Genomic DNA, 17,768 nt, shown 5'->3' with positions numbered 1-17,768 from the left:
TGCCTAGAGGATAAGCGATGTGTCTTTGATACAAAAACAAGGAATAAAAAAAATACTCAAATTGAGGCCCAAGGAGGTAAACTGGAGGCCTAGTCAAACTTCAGGCAATTTACCATCAAGAAGACTTCGTTACCACAATGCTCATTCTGACTCCAGTTTCCTTACTTATTGGAGTTTGGAAGCGGAGTCCCTGAGGTTCTCACTTGCAAACTTTGATAAATTTTCTAAATCAATTTTCCCACCACTGTTCGGGCTCTCAATTCTAGTATAATTTTTTATTCATTGCTCCTAGCCTTAAACTCCAACCTGGAAAAATTAATATCTACTCATAGGTTCACAATGAGAATTAAATAAGATAACATGTGCAGAGCCTTCGCATATAGTGGTACTTAATAAATTATTCTCCTTCCTTCTGCTTTTTTCATATCAATGCTATATAAAAGAGAAATTTAAAAAAATGAATATGAACAACCCATACAGATGTTTAGTCACATTAAATATTAAAAGATTCTCATTTGCTTTCTCCCATGATAAAAATGTCAGAACTTGCTTCTGAGACATAAGAATGTTCTACTCTTGAAACCTGTATTCTTCCTTATACCTCAATCCATTCCTTTCTACTCCATTCCAGCTCTATTCTCTTTGCTTGTTTATTTGAACTATAAAGTCTGGTTTTATCTCATCCCAAACCATAAATCCATTTATTATTTGACACTACAGAATTAATTCTTTTCTATATCATGACAGAGTTGGTATCAATATAAAAGACAAGAGTGACGAAAGGCACAAAAAAAACCTTATCCGTGATTTTTCCAGGAATTTTTCAGATTTGTGTGGGAAACATCCAGAGTGGTTTTGAAGTAAAGGAATGCACCAGAAGGTTTAGGATGATTATCCTCACCATCTCCATATCCCCAACATAAGAGCGTAATCTCTCTGTATCTTATTTTTTTCCCCAAGAATTGGATATCAAAATCACCTACCATCCACCAATAAGCTTTTTCCAAGTAGTGAATCATGAAACAATAAAGTTTAAAAAAATAGATGGTGGAAAGAGAGGGAAAGGGAACCAGGGTTCTGCATGCTCCGTATCCCTTATCAGTTAGTAATTTTGAAGATGGAAGGAAGAAGAGTGCTCCCTTCACATTTGTTCCAGTGTCAGACTAGTTCAATCCTAAAGTCAGGGAAAGGCCGCCACAAAGCTTGCTCTTCTCCTAAATCCGATAAGCTAGGAAAGACAGAATGAAGTCAAATTCAATATGGCAAAGCCCTTTAGGGGCAGGCCTGGCATCTTTAAAGAGGCAATGTGAATATAGGAGAAAAGAATTATGATTACAAGGTTTAGAGTGACGAAACCCTCCACCACTTTCTACCTGTGTACCCTTGGGTAAATTAATAATTATCCCTATGCCTCCATTTATTTTTCAGTAAAAAAAAGTCAACTTACTCATTAATTACAAAGAGAAAAATAGTAACATTACAGAAAAAAAGGCTGGCAAACAAGCCTTAGCAAAATTATTGAATTCAGTGTCATCAGTAATAGAATAGACACTATGAGGCTCTTAATAAGACATCAATTCTTGATATTCTTGACAAAATGTATCACTTGAGTTTAATCATGAAGCGATATCAGAAAAAAAAAACAACTTAAGGGACACTCAACGAAATAACTGGCCTATAGTCTTCAAAAATATCAAAGTCAGAAAAGACCAGGAAAGATTAAGAAACTGTCACAGATTGGAAGAGACTAAGAAGACCTGACAACTAAATCCAATGTGGGATCTTGGACCAGATAAAGGACATTAGTAGGACAATTGATAAAATTTTCATGAAGCATATAGGTAGCATTAAATGTAGGTTAATTTATTTAATTTTTTATAATTTTACCATGGTATATGAAATAGAAACATTTGGAGAAGCTAGTAAAGAGTATATAGAGATTATTTGTAATAATGTTATGATTTTTCAGCTTACATGAAATTAATTCAAAATTAAAATTAAAGAAACAAAGATGAAACATCTCAGGATCTCAGAGTTAAAAGATATAACAGTACATGACATATAATTAACACTAAACACATTATGCTGGATGTGTTAGCTTTCATAACTTGATATTTGGGGCAAGTTATGGGGTTTCACATTTTTATTAAAAAAATCAAGATAATGCTTTCACTGACTTCCTGATGGGGTTGCTGAAAAGAACAAATGAGGTGGAAAATAACTTTATATTTTAAGGAAATATGTACTTTTAAATTATGAGTATTAAAAGATACAAGAAATATACATTTAACTCTGCAATCCTACTTCTCTCCCTGGTCCATTCTCCATCATTTCTCCCCTAGATTATTGAAATTGCCTTTTCATTTTGAACTCTCCACGTTTCTTTGCTATATGAATGGGAAGAGGAGATCTGAGAGCTCATAGGAAGAGGTAAGGGAGAACTGTACGCCATGAGCTAAGGGAAGAGGTGATGCTGCCCAAACTAAGGGCTGGTGTCACTGGCTCCTCATGACCTGAGGATCTAGATTCAAAGTAACCAGCACCTCCCTCCACCACTTGGCTTAGCCTATGGAAAGAACAGACAGAGCAATACCATCCTCATATTCTTTCATCAAGAGAGTAAAGTCCATCTTGAAACCAAAGTAGGAATTTCTCTTAAAAGATAGCAGGTGCTCCTCAAGACTTAGGCCCTGAACATTGATTCATTCAACGAGCACTCACACAACAACGTTGTGTATTGTCTATAAATGCTAAAAATAGAACATCGAATGAGAGAGGTATAAATCATATTTGTCTTTGTAGATCTTACAGAATAGTGAGGGAGACAGATGTAAAAAAAAGCTAAGTAACATATATAGAATGTTAGATTGTGGGCTATGTGCTATGGCAGTAAATAATGAGGGGGAAGTAGGTAGAGAGTATTGTGTTTCAATTAAAAATAAGATAGTGTCTTCTTAGTCCATTTAGGCCACTATAACAATACAATAGATTGGGTGGCTTATAATCAACATAAATTTATTTCTAACAATTCTAGAGTCTGTGAAGTCCAAGATTAAGTCACCAGAAGATGTCTAGTGAGAACCTGCTTCCTGGTTCATAGACAGCCATCTTCTTACTGTTCCTTCACATGGTAGAGGGGACAAACGGGCTCTCTGGGGTCTCTTTTATTATGGCACTAATTCCATTCACGAGGGCCTGCATTATTTGCAGCCTCAGGTCCCCAAGCGGTTGAGGAAGGTGTTGTAAAGCTGCCAAATTGCTGTAATGTCCAGACATCCTCCTTTTCCCTTCCATCTCCAAGCTCTGGATCTCCCTTCACAGAAGCAAGGAAAGTATTATTTGCTGGTAAATGTCATCTGGTAAGGTTAGCTAAGCACCTAAGGTAATGAGAATAAAGTCTACCTAAGTGAGAACTTGAAATATGGGAAATCAATAAGAAGAGGCTGTCAAAATGAAAGAAGCCATATTGTTTTTGCTATTTCCCACTCTGTAGGAAGAAAGATAATAAGATGGACATGGAATCAAACTTCTTTCTTAGAGAAAAGTCTAAGTGTAGAATGGATTATGGTGTTAGTTACTAGCATTTCTCAGAGGAATACCTTAGGGAGACTGTTCAAGACAGAGAACCTATCTCTAATAAGCCTCTCTCAAAGCTCCCTCTCCCTAAATCTTTCCACAACAACTATTCTCAGCCACTCACTCTGAGCCAAGTAGTCCTTATGGTCTTCACTCTTTTATTTGTATTGTTCCCTTGCCTGGAAATTCCCTACCTCCATCCCAGTCCTAGACACTCTCAGATAACAGCTCAGACATTCTTAATATTGGACAAGACCTTAAAGGTCACCTTCCCCTTTCCATCCATCTGACATCTGAAAGTCCTTACTGTTAGATGGTCAATCTAATCTCAGTTACTCTACTATTCTCGAGTGACAGCCTGCTCCACCATTGAACAGAATCAAATTCGGGAAAATTTGGGACAAAATTCTTATAGAGTGTCCGAGTCCCATTTTCGTTTCCAGAAATCCTTCATGAAGAATTCTTTCTCCAATTTGTTACATGCAACCTCTCATGATCTCCCTGTTTTTCCATCTTCCTTTCAGGCATTAGATATAAGAGGCAGCCAACAATTATTAATGTAGTAAGATGATTAGAAAAAAATAGAAAAAAAATCACAAATTATTTAACTACTGATACCAAGTTAACTACACTAGGAAAGTGTATTAAAATTCATATCCTAAACATGACCTATCTATAGGCAGCTTACAAGATCAAAAAAAAACACACAACAATTTTACTTGACTCTTCTGCTTGGATATCTCGTTTAGCTTAGCACCCCTCTTCTACCCAAGCAGTCTCTATGCCTATATCCAGGTAATGATCTCTGAATTCATGACACCTTCTACTTCAAGCACAATTAAAAAATAAAATTAATATGGTGAAATGAGACACATCCCAAGATCTCTCCCCTTGAAACAACAATAAGTTGAACATCTAAAACTCCACAACAACAACAAAAACTGCACACCAGCACATCCAAGCGTGGGATCTGTGCATAAGAGCTACCACAGGTCACAACCCTGGGTGTTGAGCAGTGGACTGGGAGAAACAAAGAAGCTGCCTCTCACAGCTGCAGCTCCCTGTAGGAGGAAGGGGAAGGGAAAAAGAGGCTGTGAGCTCCCTGAACAGCCCTGCCTGGAAGAGCTGTGAGCTCCATGTAGCTGATGCCAATGCCCAGTCATCAGGGCAGAAAGCAGAGAAGTGGGGTTGGCAGAGAAACAGCACTTGATTTTTACCAGCCATGGTTGCAAAATGCGAGGCTGATCTGGAGACCCCATTTCCCAAACCAGAGGACCCCTTTAACCATATCCTCTGACACCTAACACAGTAGAGCCCCAGGGTAATCAGAACAAATGATATCAAAAAGTCGATAACACTGACAGGAATGGAGACTGAGGTTAGCGAGCGTGATTAAATATCTATAACAAAAAAGGCATTATTAAGGCTTTATATAAAGCAAGGATCCAAGAAGCTTAGACGCCTTCTCCTGCAAAACAAACAAACAAAACACACCTTCTTTGCAATAGGCTAAATAGAAACCTTTATATAGTAAATATTCTTTCAGGGAAAAAAAAAGCAGAATACATTTCCATTAATGCCCAGGCAGAGAAATGGTACATTAAACACTGTGAACAACCAAAGTGACAAGGCAGCTCAGAAAAAAAAAAAGATAAAAATGTCCAGAAAATATTCTTAAACACATGGAAATATGTAACTTAGAGAATTCAGGATGGTACTTCTGAAAAAACTCAATGAGCTCCAAAATGATTCATATCAACAATTACAAGAATTGAAAAAAAAAAACAACTAGATGACCAGAAAGAATTCCTTAGCAGGGAGATCGAAACCCTCAAAAAGAACAGAACAGAACATCTGGAGATAAAAAACACACTACAAGAGATGAAAAATGAAATAGCAAGCTTGGGAGATAGAGTCTACCAAATGGAGGAAAAGATTGGTGACATAAAACACAGAAATTTAGAAATAAATCAGAAGGAAGAAGAGAGAAACTAAAGAATGAAAAATAATAAAAAAAGAAATACAAGAACTAGCTGATACCATCAGGAGAGGAAACATAAGAATGATGGGCGTTATCGAAGGAGAGGGAAAGGAACAAGGACTAGAAAGCATTTTCAGACAAATAGTTGATGAGAATTTCCCAAATCTAAGGAATGAGTTGCAGCTCGGAATTCAAGAAGTCAACATAATAGCCAATTATCTCAACCTAAAAAGGTCTTCACCAAGACACATTGTATTAAAATTATCAAAAATCAAAGACAAGGAAAAAATTCTCATGGCAACCAGAGAGAAGAAAATGATAACGTATAGAGAAAAACCCATTAGATTATCCTTGGACTTCTCAATGCAGACCTTACAAGCCAGACAGGAATGGAATCAAATATTTAAACTACTAAATGAAAGGAACTACCAGCCTAGAATAATGTATCCAGCCAAGTTCTCCTTTAGATCTGAAAGAGAAGTAAAGACCTTTCCAGACATATAGTATTGAGGGAATTCTCCACAATGAGGCCCGCATTACATGAAATACTGAAAGGGGTCAGCTTACCTAAAACAAAATGACAAAAAAGAAAAAAAAAAGCACAATTAGGAGTAAGGCGACTAGGAGGCAGATAGAAGCAGAAGAGTACAACCCTTACTAAGAATAGAGCATTATAAGCTTAAACAATAAGAAGAGATTTGCTATAGCAAGATAGTAATGAATGTTCAACATACATAAGGACAAAATGAGACAACAATGACTGAAAAGAGGTGGAATCAAAGACCCAAATTTGCAAAACAGAATGGAGATAAGGCACTTGCAGAAGAAAATGGATGATCGTGTGTGTGTGTGTGTGTGTGTGTGTGTGTGTGTGTGTGTAACTATCCCTTCCATATTCATAATGGTGACCACATGCCAAAGACTTAGAACTGAAGTATATGACATAAAACAAGAAGGACCAGAGGAAAAAAATCACAAAACCCAACCAAAATTTAAAAAAATCAGAAACACGAGGACAAGAAAACAATGGAAACACTGAACTACCAGAAAGCAAAAGATAAAATGACTAAAAGAAGACCTCATATTTCAATGATCACCTAAATGTGAATGGACTTAACTTACAAATAAAAAAGCGCAGAGTTGAAGAGTGAATCAAGACCCAACCATATGCTGCCTCCAGAATACACATCTCAGTTCCAAGCACAAATAGAAACTAAAAGTGAAAGGGTGGAAAATGATCTCTTAAGCAAATGGCATTCAGAGAAAAGTGGGAGTAGTGGTACTCATATCAGACTAAATAGAGTTCGAAACAAAAAAGGCAAAGAAAGACACTCAGGGACAATTAATAATGGCAAAGGGAATCATGCAACAAGAAGACATAACACTTATTAATACCTATACTCCCAGTTAGGGAGCCCCTAAATATGTAAAGCAATTACTAACAGAGCGAAAGAGAGAAACAAACCAAAACACTATAGTAGTAGTTGAATATGACAGATCATCCAAACAGATAATCAATAAGGAAATAACATCGTTAAATGAAACATTAGACCAATTGGACATACTTGACATTTACAGAGCCTTTCATCCCAAAACAGCTGCTTTTACATTTTTCTAAAGTACACATGGAACATTAGCAAAGATTGGCTACATACTAGGACACAAAGACAGCTTCAACAAACATAAAAGGGATGAAATTATACCATATATATTCTCTGATCATATTGCTTGGAAACTATAGATAAACTGTAAAAAGAAAGCTGGTAGAACCATAAATACATGGAAATTAAACAACATACTACGAAGAATAAATGGGTCAGAGAAGAAATAAAAAAGACAGATCTAAAGAGACATAAAAATGAATGATAATGATAGTACAACATATCAAAATTTTTGGGACATTGCATAAGAGGTAATAAGAAGGAAGTTCCTATAATTACAGGCCTATCTCCAAAAACAACCTAATAATTCATTTAAAAAAAATCTAGAATGAAAGAATAAATGAAGCCTAAAGTCAGAAGAAGGAAATAAATCATCAAAATTAAAGAAAAAATAAATTAAATTGAAATAAAAAAACAATAGATAAAATAAAATCAGTAAAGAGCTGGTTCTTTGAGAGGATTAATAAAATTGACAACCCCTTGGCTAGACTGACTAAAGAAAAAAGAGAAAGAACACAAATAAAATCAGGGATGAAGAGGGGAAATTATGACAGACACCACAGAAATACAAAGGATCATACAAGAATACTATGAAAATTATATAACCACAAATTTAATAACCTATAAGAAATGGGCCTGTACTTAGAGTGGTAAAATCTTCCTAGTCTGATTCAAGAAGAAAAGGAAAATCTAAATAGACTGATCAGCAACACGGAAATTGAAACAATCAACAAAAAACTACCAAGTGAAAGTCCAGGTCCAGATAGTTTCACAAGTGAATCCCATCAAACACTTAAAAATTTAATGCCTATTGTCTGCGAACACTTTCAAAAATTTGAAGAGGAGACAAACTTTCAAATTAATTTTATGAAGCCAGTATTACCCTGATATCAAAACATAGTGAAGATAATACAATAAAGAAAACTACAAACCAATATCTCTCATGAACACAGATGCAAAAATCCTAAATAGGATACTAGTGAACCAAAAATGGCAACATATTTAAAAGATTATGCACCACGATCAAGTGGGCACAGGGATAGTTCAACATAGAAGAATTGATTAATGTGATATACCACATAAATTAAAAAAAATAAGAACCATATTATCATTCAATAGATGCAGAGAACACCTTCAAAAATACAGGTTCCATTTATGATCATAATACTTAACAAAATCAGTGTAGAAAGAAAATACCTTAACATAAGGCCATATATGACAAATCCTCAGGCAACATTATATTGAATGTTGAAAACTAAGAACCTTCCCTCTAAAATCAGAAAAAAAGTCAAGGAAGGCTGTCCACTCTCATCACTCTTATTCAATATAGTATTGAATGTCCTCACGAGTGCAATCAGGCTAGATAAATATATAAAAGGTATCCAAATAGGAAACAAAGAAGTTGAGCTGTCACTATCTGAAGATGACATGATTCTTTATATAGAAACCTCTAAAGACTCTGCAAGAACTCTACTACAAACAATAAACAAATACGGTAAAGTTTCTGGATAGAAAATAATGTTCTGAAATCCATGCATTCTTATACTCTAATAATGAAGTGTCAGAAAAAATGGAAGAAATAATTCCTTTTGCAATTGTAACAAAAAGAATAAAATATCTAAGAATAAATCTAACAAAATATATGAAGAACCTCTATAATGAAAACTGTAAGACTCTATTTAAAAAAAAATGAGGAAGATACAAAGAAATAGAAAGATATTTCATGTTCTTGGGTTGGAAGATTCAACATAGTTAAAATGATCTTATTACCTAAAGTATTATACAGATTTAACGCAATCTCCATCAAAATCTCATCAGCATTTTTTAAAGAAATATAACTAAAAATATCAGATTTCTGCAGAAGCACAAAAGACCCCAAACTGCCAAAACCATCTGACAAAAAATAATGAGACTGGAGGCATCACTCTGCCCTACTTCAAATTATACTACAAAGGGACAATAATCAAAACAGCATGGTATTGGCAGAAAAACAGACACACGGACCAGTGGAACAGAATAGAGAACCCAGAAGTAAACCCATATTTATATGGATGAATAATTTTCAACAAAAACATACAGTGGAGAAAGCAAAGTTTCTTCAATAAATGATGCTGGGAAAATTGGAAGACCACCTGAAAAGAATGAAACTAGAGTTTTTTCTATTGCTACACACTAAACTTAACTCAAAATGGATTAAGGGCCTGAATATAAGATCTGAAACAATAAAATGCATAGAAAAAAACATAGAAAATAAACTCAAGGACCTTGGACTTAAAGAGGATTTTATGAATTTGACCTCAAAGGCAAGGGAAATAAAAGCTAAAATAAATGAATGAGACTATATCAAAATAAAAAAGCTTCTCCACAGGAAACAAAAAACATCAACTAGGTAAGGAGATAATCATCAGAATAGGAAAATATATTTGGAAGCAACACCTCAGATAAGGGCCTAACATCCAAAATATGCAAAGAACTCAAACAACTTGATAACAACAACAACAAAAATACAAATGATCCAATCAAAAAATGAACAGAGGACCTGAGCAGACACTTCTCCCTAGAGAACATACAAATGGCCAAGAAATATTTGAAAAGATGCTCAACATCGCTAGCTATTAAGGAAATGCAAATCAAAACCACAATGAGATATCATCTCACATCTGTTAGAATAGCTATCATCGACAGGACAAGTAATAACAAATGTTGGATAGGATGCGGAGAAAAAGTACCCCTTATACACTGCTGGTGAGACTGTAAATTGGTACTGCCACTATAGAAAACAGTATGGAGGTTCCTTAATAAACTAATAATTCATCTGCCATGTGATCCAGCAATCCCTCTACTGGGTATTTATCTTAAGGACTTGAAAACTCATCCAGAAAGATATTTGCACACCGATGTTCATAGCAGCATTATTCACAGTAGCCTGGACATGGAAGCACCAAAGTGCCCTACAATAGATGATTGGAAAAGAAGCTGTGGTAGATATATGCAATGGACTATTACTCCACCATAAGAAGAGATGAAATACTGCCATTTGTAACAACATAGATGGACCTTGAGATAATCATGCTAAGTGAAATAAGCCAGACAGAAAAAGTTAAAAATCATATGATATCACTTATACATGGGATATAAACCTAAAAGCAACAAACGAACAGGACAAACAGAGACTCATAGACATGAACAATGGACTAGTGGTTATAAGAGGGTATGGGGGGAGGTAGACAGCATACAGAAGGTCAAATATGTTGTGATAGAAAGAAACCTAACTAAGGGAGGTGAACACGCAGTATAAATCTATCTATCTATCTATCTATCTATCTATCTATCTATCTATCTATCTATCTATCTATATCCCTTACTGTTAAAGTGTACAGCTGAAGCCTTATTGGGTTTCAGTAGGCAATGTCGCCATAAAAAAATAATTAATTAAAAAAATAATAAACTATATAAATGTCTAAAATACACACACACACACATCAACTAAAAGTCAAGGGATGAAAAGATTTTCCATGTAAAATAAATGCAAAGGAAGTTGAAGTAGCAATACTCATATCAGACAAAGTATATTTCAAACAAAGTATATAAGAAGAGATAAGAAGGACACTACATAATTTTAAAGAGGTCAATCCAAGAAGAGGATATAATAATCATAAATATCTACACACACAACATATTACTGCCCAAGTCTATAAAGCAAATATTAATGGACATAAAAGCAGAAATTAACAGAAACACTATAATATTTGGTTACTTTAATACTCTACTTTCTTCGATGGATCAATCATAAACACAGTAAATTAATAAGAAAATGATGGCCTTAAATTCCACATTAGAGCAGTTTGAGTTGACTAACATTTATAGGGCTTTTCCTCTAAAAACTGTGGGTTACACATTTTTCTCAAGTGTACATGGAATATTTTCCAGTATAGATCACATACTAGGCCACAAAACAAGTCTCAATAAATTCAAGAAGATTACAAGTATATCAAGTATATTTTCTGACTACAGTGATAGGAATCTAGAAATCAATTACAGGAATAAAACGGAAAAAAACCCACAAATATGTGGAAATTAAACAACATGCTTCTAAACAATCAATGGATCAACGAGTGAATCAAACAAAAAATCAAAAACTGCCTTGAAACAAATGAAACTGAAAACACAATCTCACAAACTCTATGGATCATAGCCAAAGCAGTTATAAGAGTAGAGTTTGAGCTATACAGGCCTACCTCAAGAAGCAGAAAAAAATCCTAAATAAACAATCTAAATTTACACATAAAGAAATTAGAAAAAGAGGAACAAATAAAACCCAAAGTGAATAAAAAGAAGGAAATAATAGTGATCAGAGTGGAAATAAATGACATAGAATATATATAGAAAAATAATAGGAAGGGTTAAAAAAACTAAGAGCTGGTTCTTTGAAAGGACAAAAAAACTAATAAACCTCAAGGAAGACTCATTAAGTAGAAAAGAGAAAGAACACAAATAAAATAATAAATGAAAGAGGAGGAATTACAACTGACACCACAGAAATAAAAAAAGATTATTAAAGAATTTTATGAATAATTATATGCCAACAAATTCAACAATCTAGAAGGAATGCATAGTTTTTTAGAAATATAGAGACTTCCAAGATTAAACCAAAAGAAACAAAGAATCTGAGCAGACCAATTACTAGCAATGAAATTGGAGCAGTAATCTAAAAACTCTCAACAGACAAAAGCCCAGGATCAAACAGCTTCACAGGTGAATTCTACCAAACATTTAAAGAAGAATTAGTAATTATTCTTCTCAGGCTATTTCTAAAAATTGAAGAGGACAGAATGCTTCCCAAGTCATTCTATGAAGCTAGCATTACACAGACACCAAAACCAAAAGAAAAAAAACACAACAAAAAATAAAATTATAGGCCAATATCCCTGATGAACACGAGGATATAAGTACATATGCCAAAATTTGCAACAAAATACTAAATTTTGCAAATTAAATTTGACAATATTTTAAGAGGATTTTGTACCATGATCAAGTGAGATTTATACCAGGAATGCAAAGATGGTTCAACATCTGACATCTGCAAAATATCTAACACGATTCATCAAAACAACAAAACCAAAGATAAAAATCATACGATTATCTCAATAGATGCAGAAAAAGCATTTGACAAAGTTCAATATCCACTTCTGATAAAAACTCCCAACAGTGTGAATATAGAAAGAACTGACCTCGACTTGATAAAAGCTATACATGACAAGCCCACAGCATCATACTCAATGGTGGAAAGTTGAAAACTTTTTCTCTAAGATCTAGAACAAGAAAATGATGCCCATTCTCACCGCTATTATTCAATATAGTATTGGAATTCCTAGCCACAATCATCAGACAAGGGAAAAAAATTAAAAGCATTCAAATTGGAAAGAAATAAGTGAAACTATCAATATTTGCTGGCAGCATAATAGTAGATATAAAAAGCACCTAAATAATCCACCAAAAAGTTAATAGGATTAATTTTAATATTTAACATAAGTAATTAATAATAAAAGTTAATAAAATTTTAGTAAAAGAAAAAATACGAAATTAATATATAGAAATTTGTCATGTTCCTAAACACTACTAACAAACAATGAGAAGAATTTAAGAAAACAATCTCATTTACAATTGCATCAAAAAGAATAAAATAGTTAGGAATAAATTTAACCAAGAAGGTGAAAGACCTGTACCCTGGAAACTATAAGATATTGGAAAAAAATTGAGGAGAACACAAATAAACAGAAAGATATATTGTGTTCATGTATCAAAAGGATTAATATTGTTAAAATGACCATGTACAGATTTAATGCAGTTCTTATCAAACTACCAATATTGTTCTTCCTAGGACTAGAACAAATATTCCTAAATTTTATATAGAACCACAAAAGACCTCAAGTAGCCAAAGCAATCTTGAGAAAGAACAAAGTTGGAGGTATCACACTCCCTGATCTCAAACTATCCTACAAAGCTTTATTCAAACACAGCACGATACACATAGATCAATGGAATAGAATAGAGTGCCCAGAAATAAAACCGTGTCTCAATAGTCAGTTAATCTATGATGAAGGAGACAAGAATATACAATGGGGTAAAGACGTTTTCTTCAATAAATGGTTTTGGGAAAACTGGACAAATACATTGAAAAAATGAAACAAACTAGACTACCTTACTATACCATATACAAGCATAAACTCAAAATGCATTAAGGACTTAAATGTTAGTACTGAAACCATCGAATGCCTAAAAGCAAACATAGAAAGTAAACTATTTGATATCAGACTGATGTATCTTTTTGGATACATCCCCTTGAGCAAGGGAAACAAAAGCAAAAATAAACAAATGGGACTTCGTCAAACTAAAAAGCTTCTGCACAGTGAAGAAAACCTTCAAAAAAAAACTGAAAGACAACCTATCGAATAAGAGAATATATTCACAAATGATATTTCCATTAAAGGGTCGATATCCAACATGTATAACAAACTCAAACAACTCAATAACAAAAAATAAATAAATAATCAAATAAAAAATGGACGGAGGGCATGAAAAGACATTTCTTCAAAGCAGACATACAGACACATAAAAGATGGCCAACAGACATATGAAAGATGTTCAACATCACTGATTAGCAGGGAAATGCAAGTCAAAACCACAATGAAGTACCACCTCACACCAGTCAGAACGGCTATTAAAAAAAAAAACTCAACAAACAAGTGTTGACAAGAATGTGGAGAAAAGGGAAACCTCATGCACTGTTGGTGGGGCTGCAACCCAGTGCAGACTCTATGGAAAATAGTATGGGATTTCCTCAAAAAACTGAAAATAGAACTACCAATCCCGCTACTGGGTATTTATCTGAAGAAATTTGAAACATTAATTTGAAAAGGTGCATGCACTTCTATGTTCATTGAATTTACAATAGCCAAGATATGGAAACAACCTAGGTGTTTGGAGGGAGATTAATGAATAAAGAAGGTCACACACACACACACAATGGAATAGTACACAGCAATAAGACAGAATGAAATCTTGCCATCTGCAACAATATGAATGGGTCTAGTGGGTATTACGCTAAGTGAAATAAGTCTGGCAGAGAAAGACAAATACCATATGTTTTCACTTTTATGTGAAATCTAAAAAAACAAGCAAACAAAACAAAACAAAAACAAACACACAGAAATGGAGACCAAATGAAGGATTACCAGAAGGGATGGGGAGGGGGAGTGAAAAGAGGAAAGGGAAAATGCTCAATAGTATTGTCATAAATTTTCACAGTGACAGATAATTACTAGAATTAATGAAGTGATCACATTGTAAGGTATGAAAATGTCAAGTGATTATATGGTATAACAGAAGCTAATATAACCCATAAAATATTGCATACCAATTATACCTAAATTAAAAAAAAATAAGGTCCCAGGAGCTCATTTCCAAAGATTTTATATTTTAAGAGACCAGCTCTCAGAATGCAAATGAGACTTAGAAGGGTCTTGCATATACTAAGGCTTATTATTATCACAGCATCTCTTATTGGGTCAGCAACATGATGTCAAGGCATTGAGGTCTGGAGTACCTAAATATTTCTCCTGAAAGTCCCACCAAAGAGAAGTTTAGAGCGATTAGCATCACTAAGAAGAGCCTTCATCTTTCTGATTTGAATCAAATTTCGGGATCTTCACACTCATTTCCAAACCTGGGTGAGGAGCTCAGACCAACAAAAAAGGCTTCAAACTTCATCTCAGCTTGAAACGAAGATTAAGAGTTGGGGAGCACAGGATGAGGCTCAAACTATTTATTCTAGCATTCTAGGGCCTCCCAAATTTTATCCCATTATTTTTGTCTCAGCCTAACTCCCTGTCAACATCCTGGTCCCCTGGCAGGCTAGTCTTCCCCCTGAGTTATAAACTTCCCTGGATCATGATATCTACTTAATGTTCCATTGTATTTTCACCACTATGATCTCCCTCCTTCCTTGGGATTCATCGTAGAGTAGCTGAGATTGTTCCATCAGAAATAACACAATGACAATAACTCATCATTTATTTTGCATGACAACATAAAGTTTAAAAACTATTTTCATATTTTTTTGCAATGTCCACTAAGGGTAAGTCATTGGATTAAAATGTTTTATATACACTATCTCTAATCCTTATGAAATGTGTGAATTTTACAGATGAGGGACTGAAAATAAGAGAGATTAGTGATTTGTGCAAGATCCCTCAGCTAAAAAACAGTGGAGTCAGGACTAGAAACTAGGTATCTTAGCCTAGAGCTGTTTCCATCTCATCCTAATCTTTCTTACTCTGGTCCCATAGACCTGCTTAACCTGTACCTTTGAAAGCCCAAAAGACTGTGGGTTAGGACTTAGATCTTCTTCAGGGACAAGCTTGCTGCCTTATTGAGATTTGGGCTGCAAGTTAATGTATAAGTGAAGACATGCCTCAGAGAGAATATTGGCATGTAGGAGGAGAAAAGAAGACAGGCTTCTGAAAGGCACCCACTGTGCTCTCAAAGAATAAATTATAAATCAAAAGGAGCAATCATCCAGGTCCAGCACCATAACCCCAAGCCACAGAAGTTCTGAAAAGGAGATTCAAATACGAAGAACCTTCCTGGTGGGCTGAAGGTAAAGGAAGATCAACCTGAGCTTGTCTAGAACTTATCAGGGGCATCTGCCTCTCCACAGCCCCTTTCTTTCACACACTATTAGTAACTACTCGAGTTGAGACCTAACTCATATTTTTCTTGTCTCTTGGGGTCAGATATAAAACAAACAAACAAACAAACAAACAAACAAACAAAACTTCACCCCTGTGAAGCATGTGAGTATGAAGGTACAACTGTGCTGTCATTAACAGAATTTAAAAAGAGCAAGTTGTTTTCTTGCTCTACTGTTCTCTTCTTTCTCCCCTTTCCACAAAAAAAGCACTGCGACTCATTACAAGCTTACCCAAGGTTTTAAGTACCTAGATATCCATTTTATAAAAAGCAAAATCCTTCAGTCCCAAAGCAGGAGGCATTCATTCACTCACCTTTGACATATACATACACGCTGGCCTTGCCATTATGGTCCTCGATGTTAGCAACATCCTTGTAGCTACATGTGAAGTAGCCAGTGTCACCAGCTTCTGTGTGGGATATGGTGAGTTGGTTGCAAATAACAAGGGGGTTATCAGAGCAGCGATGCTCCGAGATGTGGGCCCGACTTTTTTTAGACTCAATGCCCCAGGTCCAGGTAATGGCAGCCAAACCTCTGTAAACATAACAAAAATAAAAACATGCTGGTCAGGCCTGGAAGTGACAGTGAAGAAGAAATGGTGTTCCAGCTCTTGACCTGGATTCTAAAGTAAAAGTTATCACAGCTCAGATTCCATGAAAGAATTGGCAGAGAGGATAACAACACCTCACTTTGGGCATGAGGAGCATCTGAAACCATGAGTCACATTTTTGTTTTTCTCCCTGTCTCCCGATGTATCTCCTCCTCTAACTCAATATCTACCCCAAGTCCATATCTCTCCACCAATAGGTGGGCTTCAGAGTGTTTGACAATGAACTTCTAAAGGCAGACAGAAATATTGAGTTAAGTGATTTCTGAGGTCCTTTCTGGATTTGTTTTCACTTGGAAAATAAGAACACCAAGACCCAGGGAGGTAAAGAGCTTTGCCCAGAAAGTTGCTGGCAGAACCCAGTCTAGGTTTTTATTTTTGAGTTATACAAAATTGCCTCACTGAATTTCAAAGTTTTTTTTCTGGGAAATTAATTTCTGAAAAGACATGCAACTGGATTAGCATTCCCTTCATTTTGTGGGAGAGAGCTAGGGACAAAGTTGTTTAAATTCATTGCAATTCTTCCACATAGAAAAAAAAACTGGAATCTCTATCCTCATCTCATCAGCAATATTTTCTCCTCCTCCCACTTCCTCATTCCAAGAAGAATCTGTAGCACAGTAATCGAAAAAAAGCAGGGAGGGCAAAAGAACGTGGATATCAAATCTTGGAATTATCATTGTTTAGTTATATGACCTTGGAAAGTTAATTAAGCTTTCTACGTCTCAGGTTTCTCATCTGTTAAACAGTCTGTGATCCTTCTTTTCCAGAATTCTGTGAACATTCATTGAGAGATCTAATGTAGAACATTTTATAAATGCAAGCCCTCAGCATATATGGAAGACAGTGGGAGTTAACAGCAAGATGGAGCCAGACTTGACTCCTGTTTTCATGTCAAAGACAGGTACCTATCCCATATTATATCATATCATTTCCAGCATTCACATATTTGCTAGACCTCTGTTTATCATGACTCATAAATTCACTGAAGTGAAGAGAAGGTAAACCATGAAGTGGAGTGGGGCCCATTGCTCACGTTGGGCATATTTTTCAAAAGCAATAGAAAAGATAATATGTTACCATAATTGTGGTTAAAATGGTTAAAGAAATAAAAGGGAGGGTATATAGAAAGCAAGAGCAGGAGGAAAATCATATAGAAAACAATGGTTCAGGTCCTGCCTATGCTCAACC

The 17,768-nt window shown here is 35.1% G+C and overlaps 1 protein-coding gene across 1 annotated transcript in view; it reads right to left on the bottom strand.

Annotated features, from left to right (window-relative positions):
• Positions 1-17,768, bottom strand: part of LOC107498919 (vascular endothelial growth factor receptor kdr-like) — a 303,930-nt gene that overhangs the window by 207,410 nt on the left and 78,752 nt on the right. Inside the window, exon 3 of the mRNA XM_016122603.2 lies at positions 16,284-16,504. Coding sequence (XP_015978089.2) covers positions 16,284-16,504 — 221 coding nt within the window. The remainder of the gene's footprint in view (positions 1-16,283; positions 16,505-17,768) is intronic.

Source organism: Rousettus aegyptiacus, unplaced genomic scaffold (assembly GCF_014176215.1).
Source record: "Rousettus aegyptiacus isolate mRouAeg1 unplaced genomic scaffold, mRouAeg1.p scaffold_m13_p_9, whole genome shotgun sequence".
Taxonomy (NCBI): Eukaryota; Metazoa; Chordata; class Mammalia; order Chiroptera; family Pteropodidae; genus Rousettus; species Rousettus aegyptiacus.
This window is presented reverse-complemented; position numbering and strand designations above follow the sequence as displayed.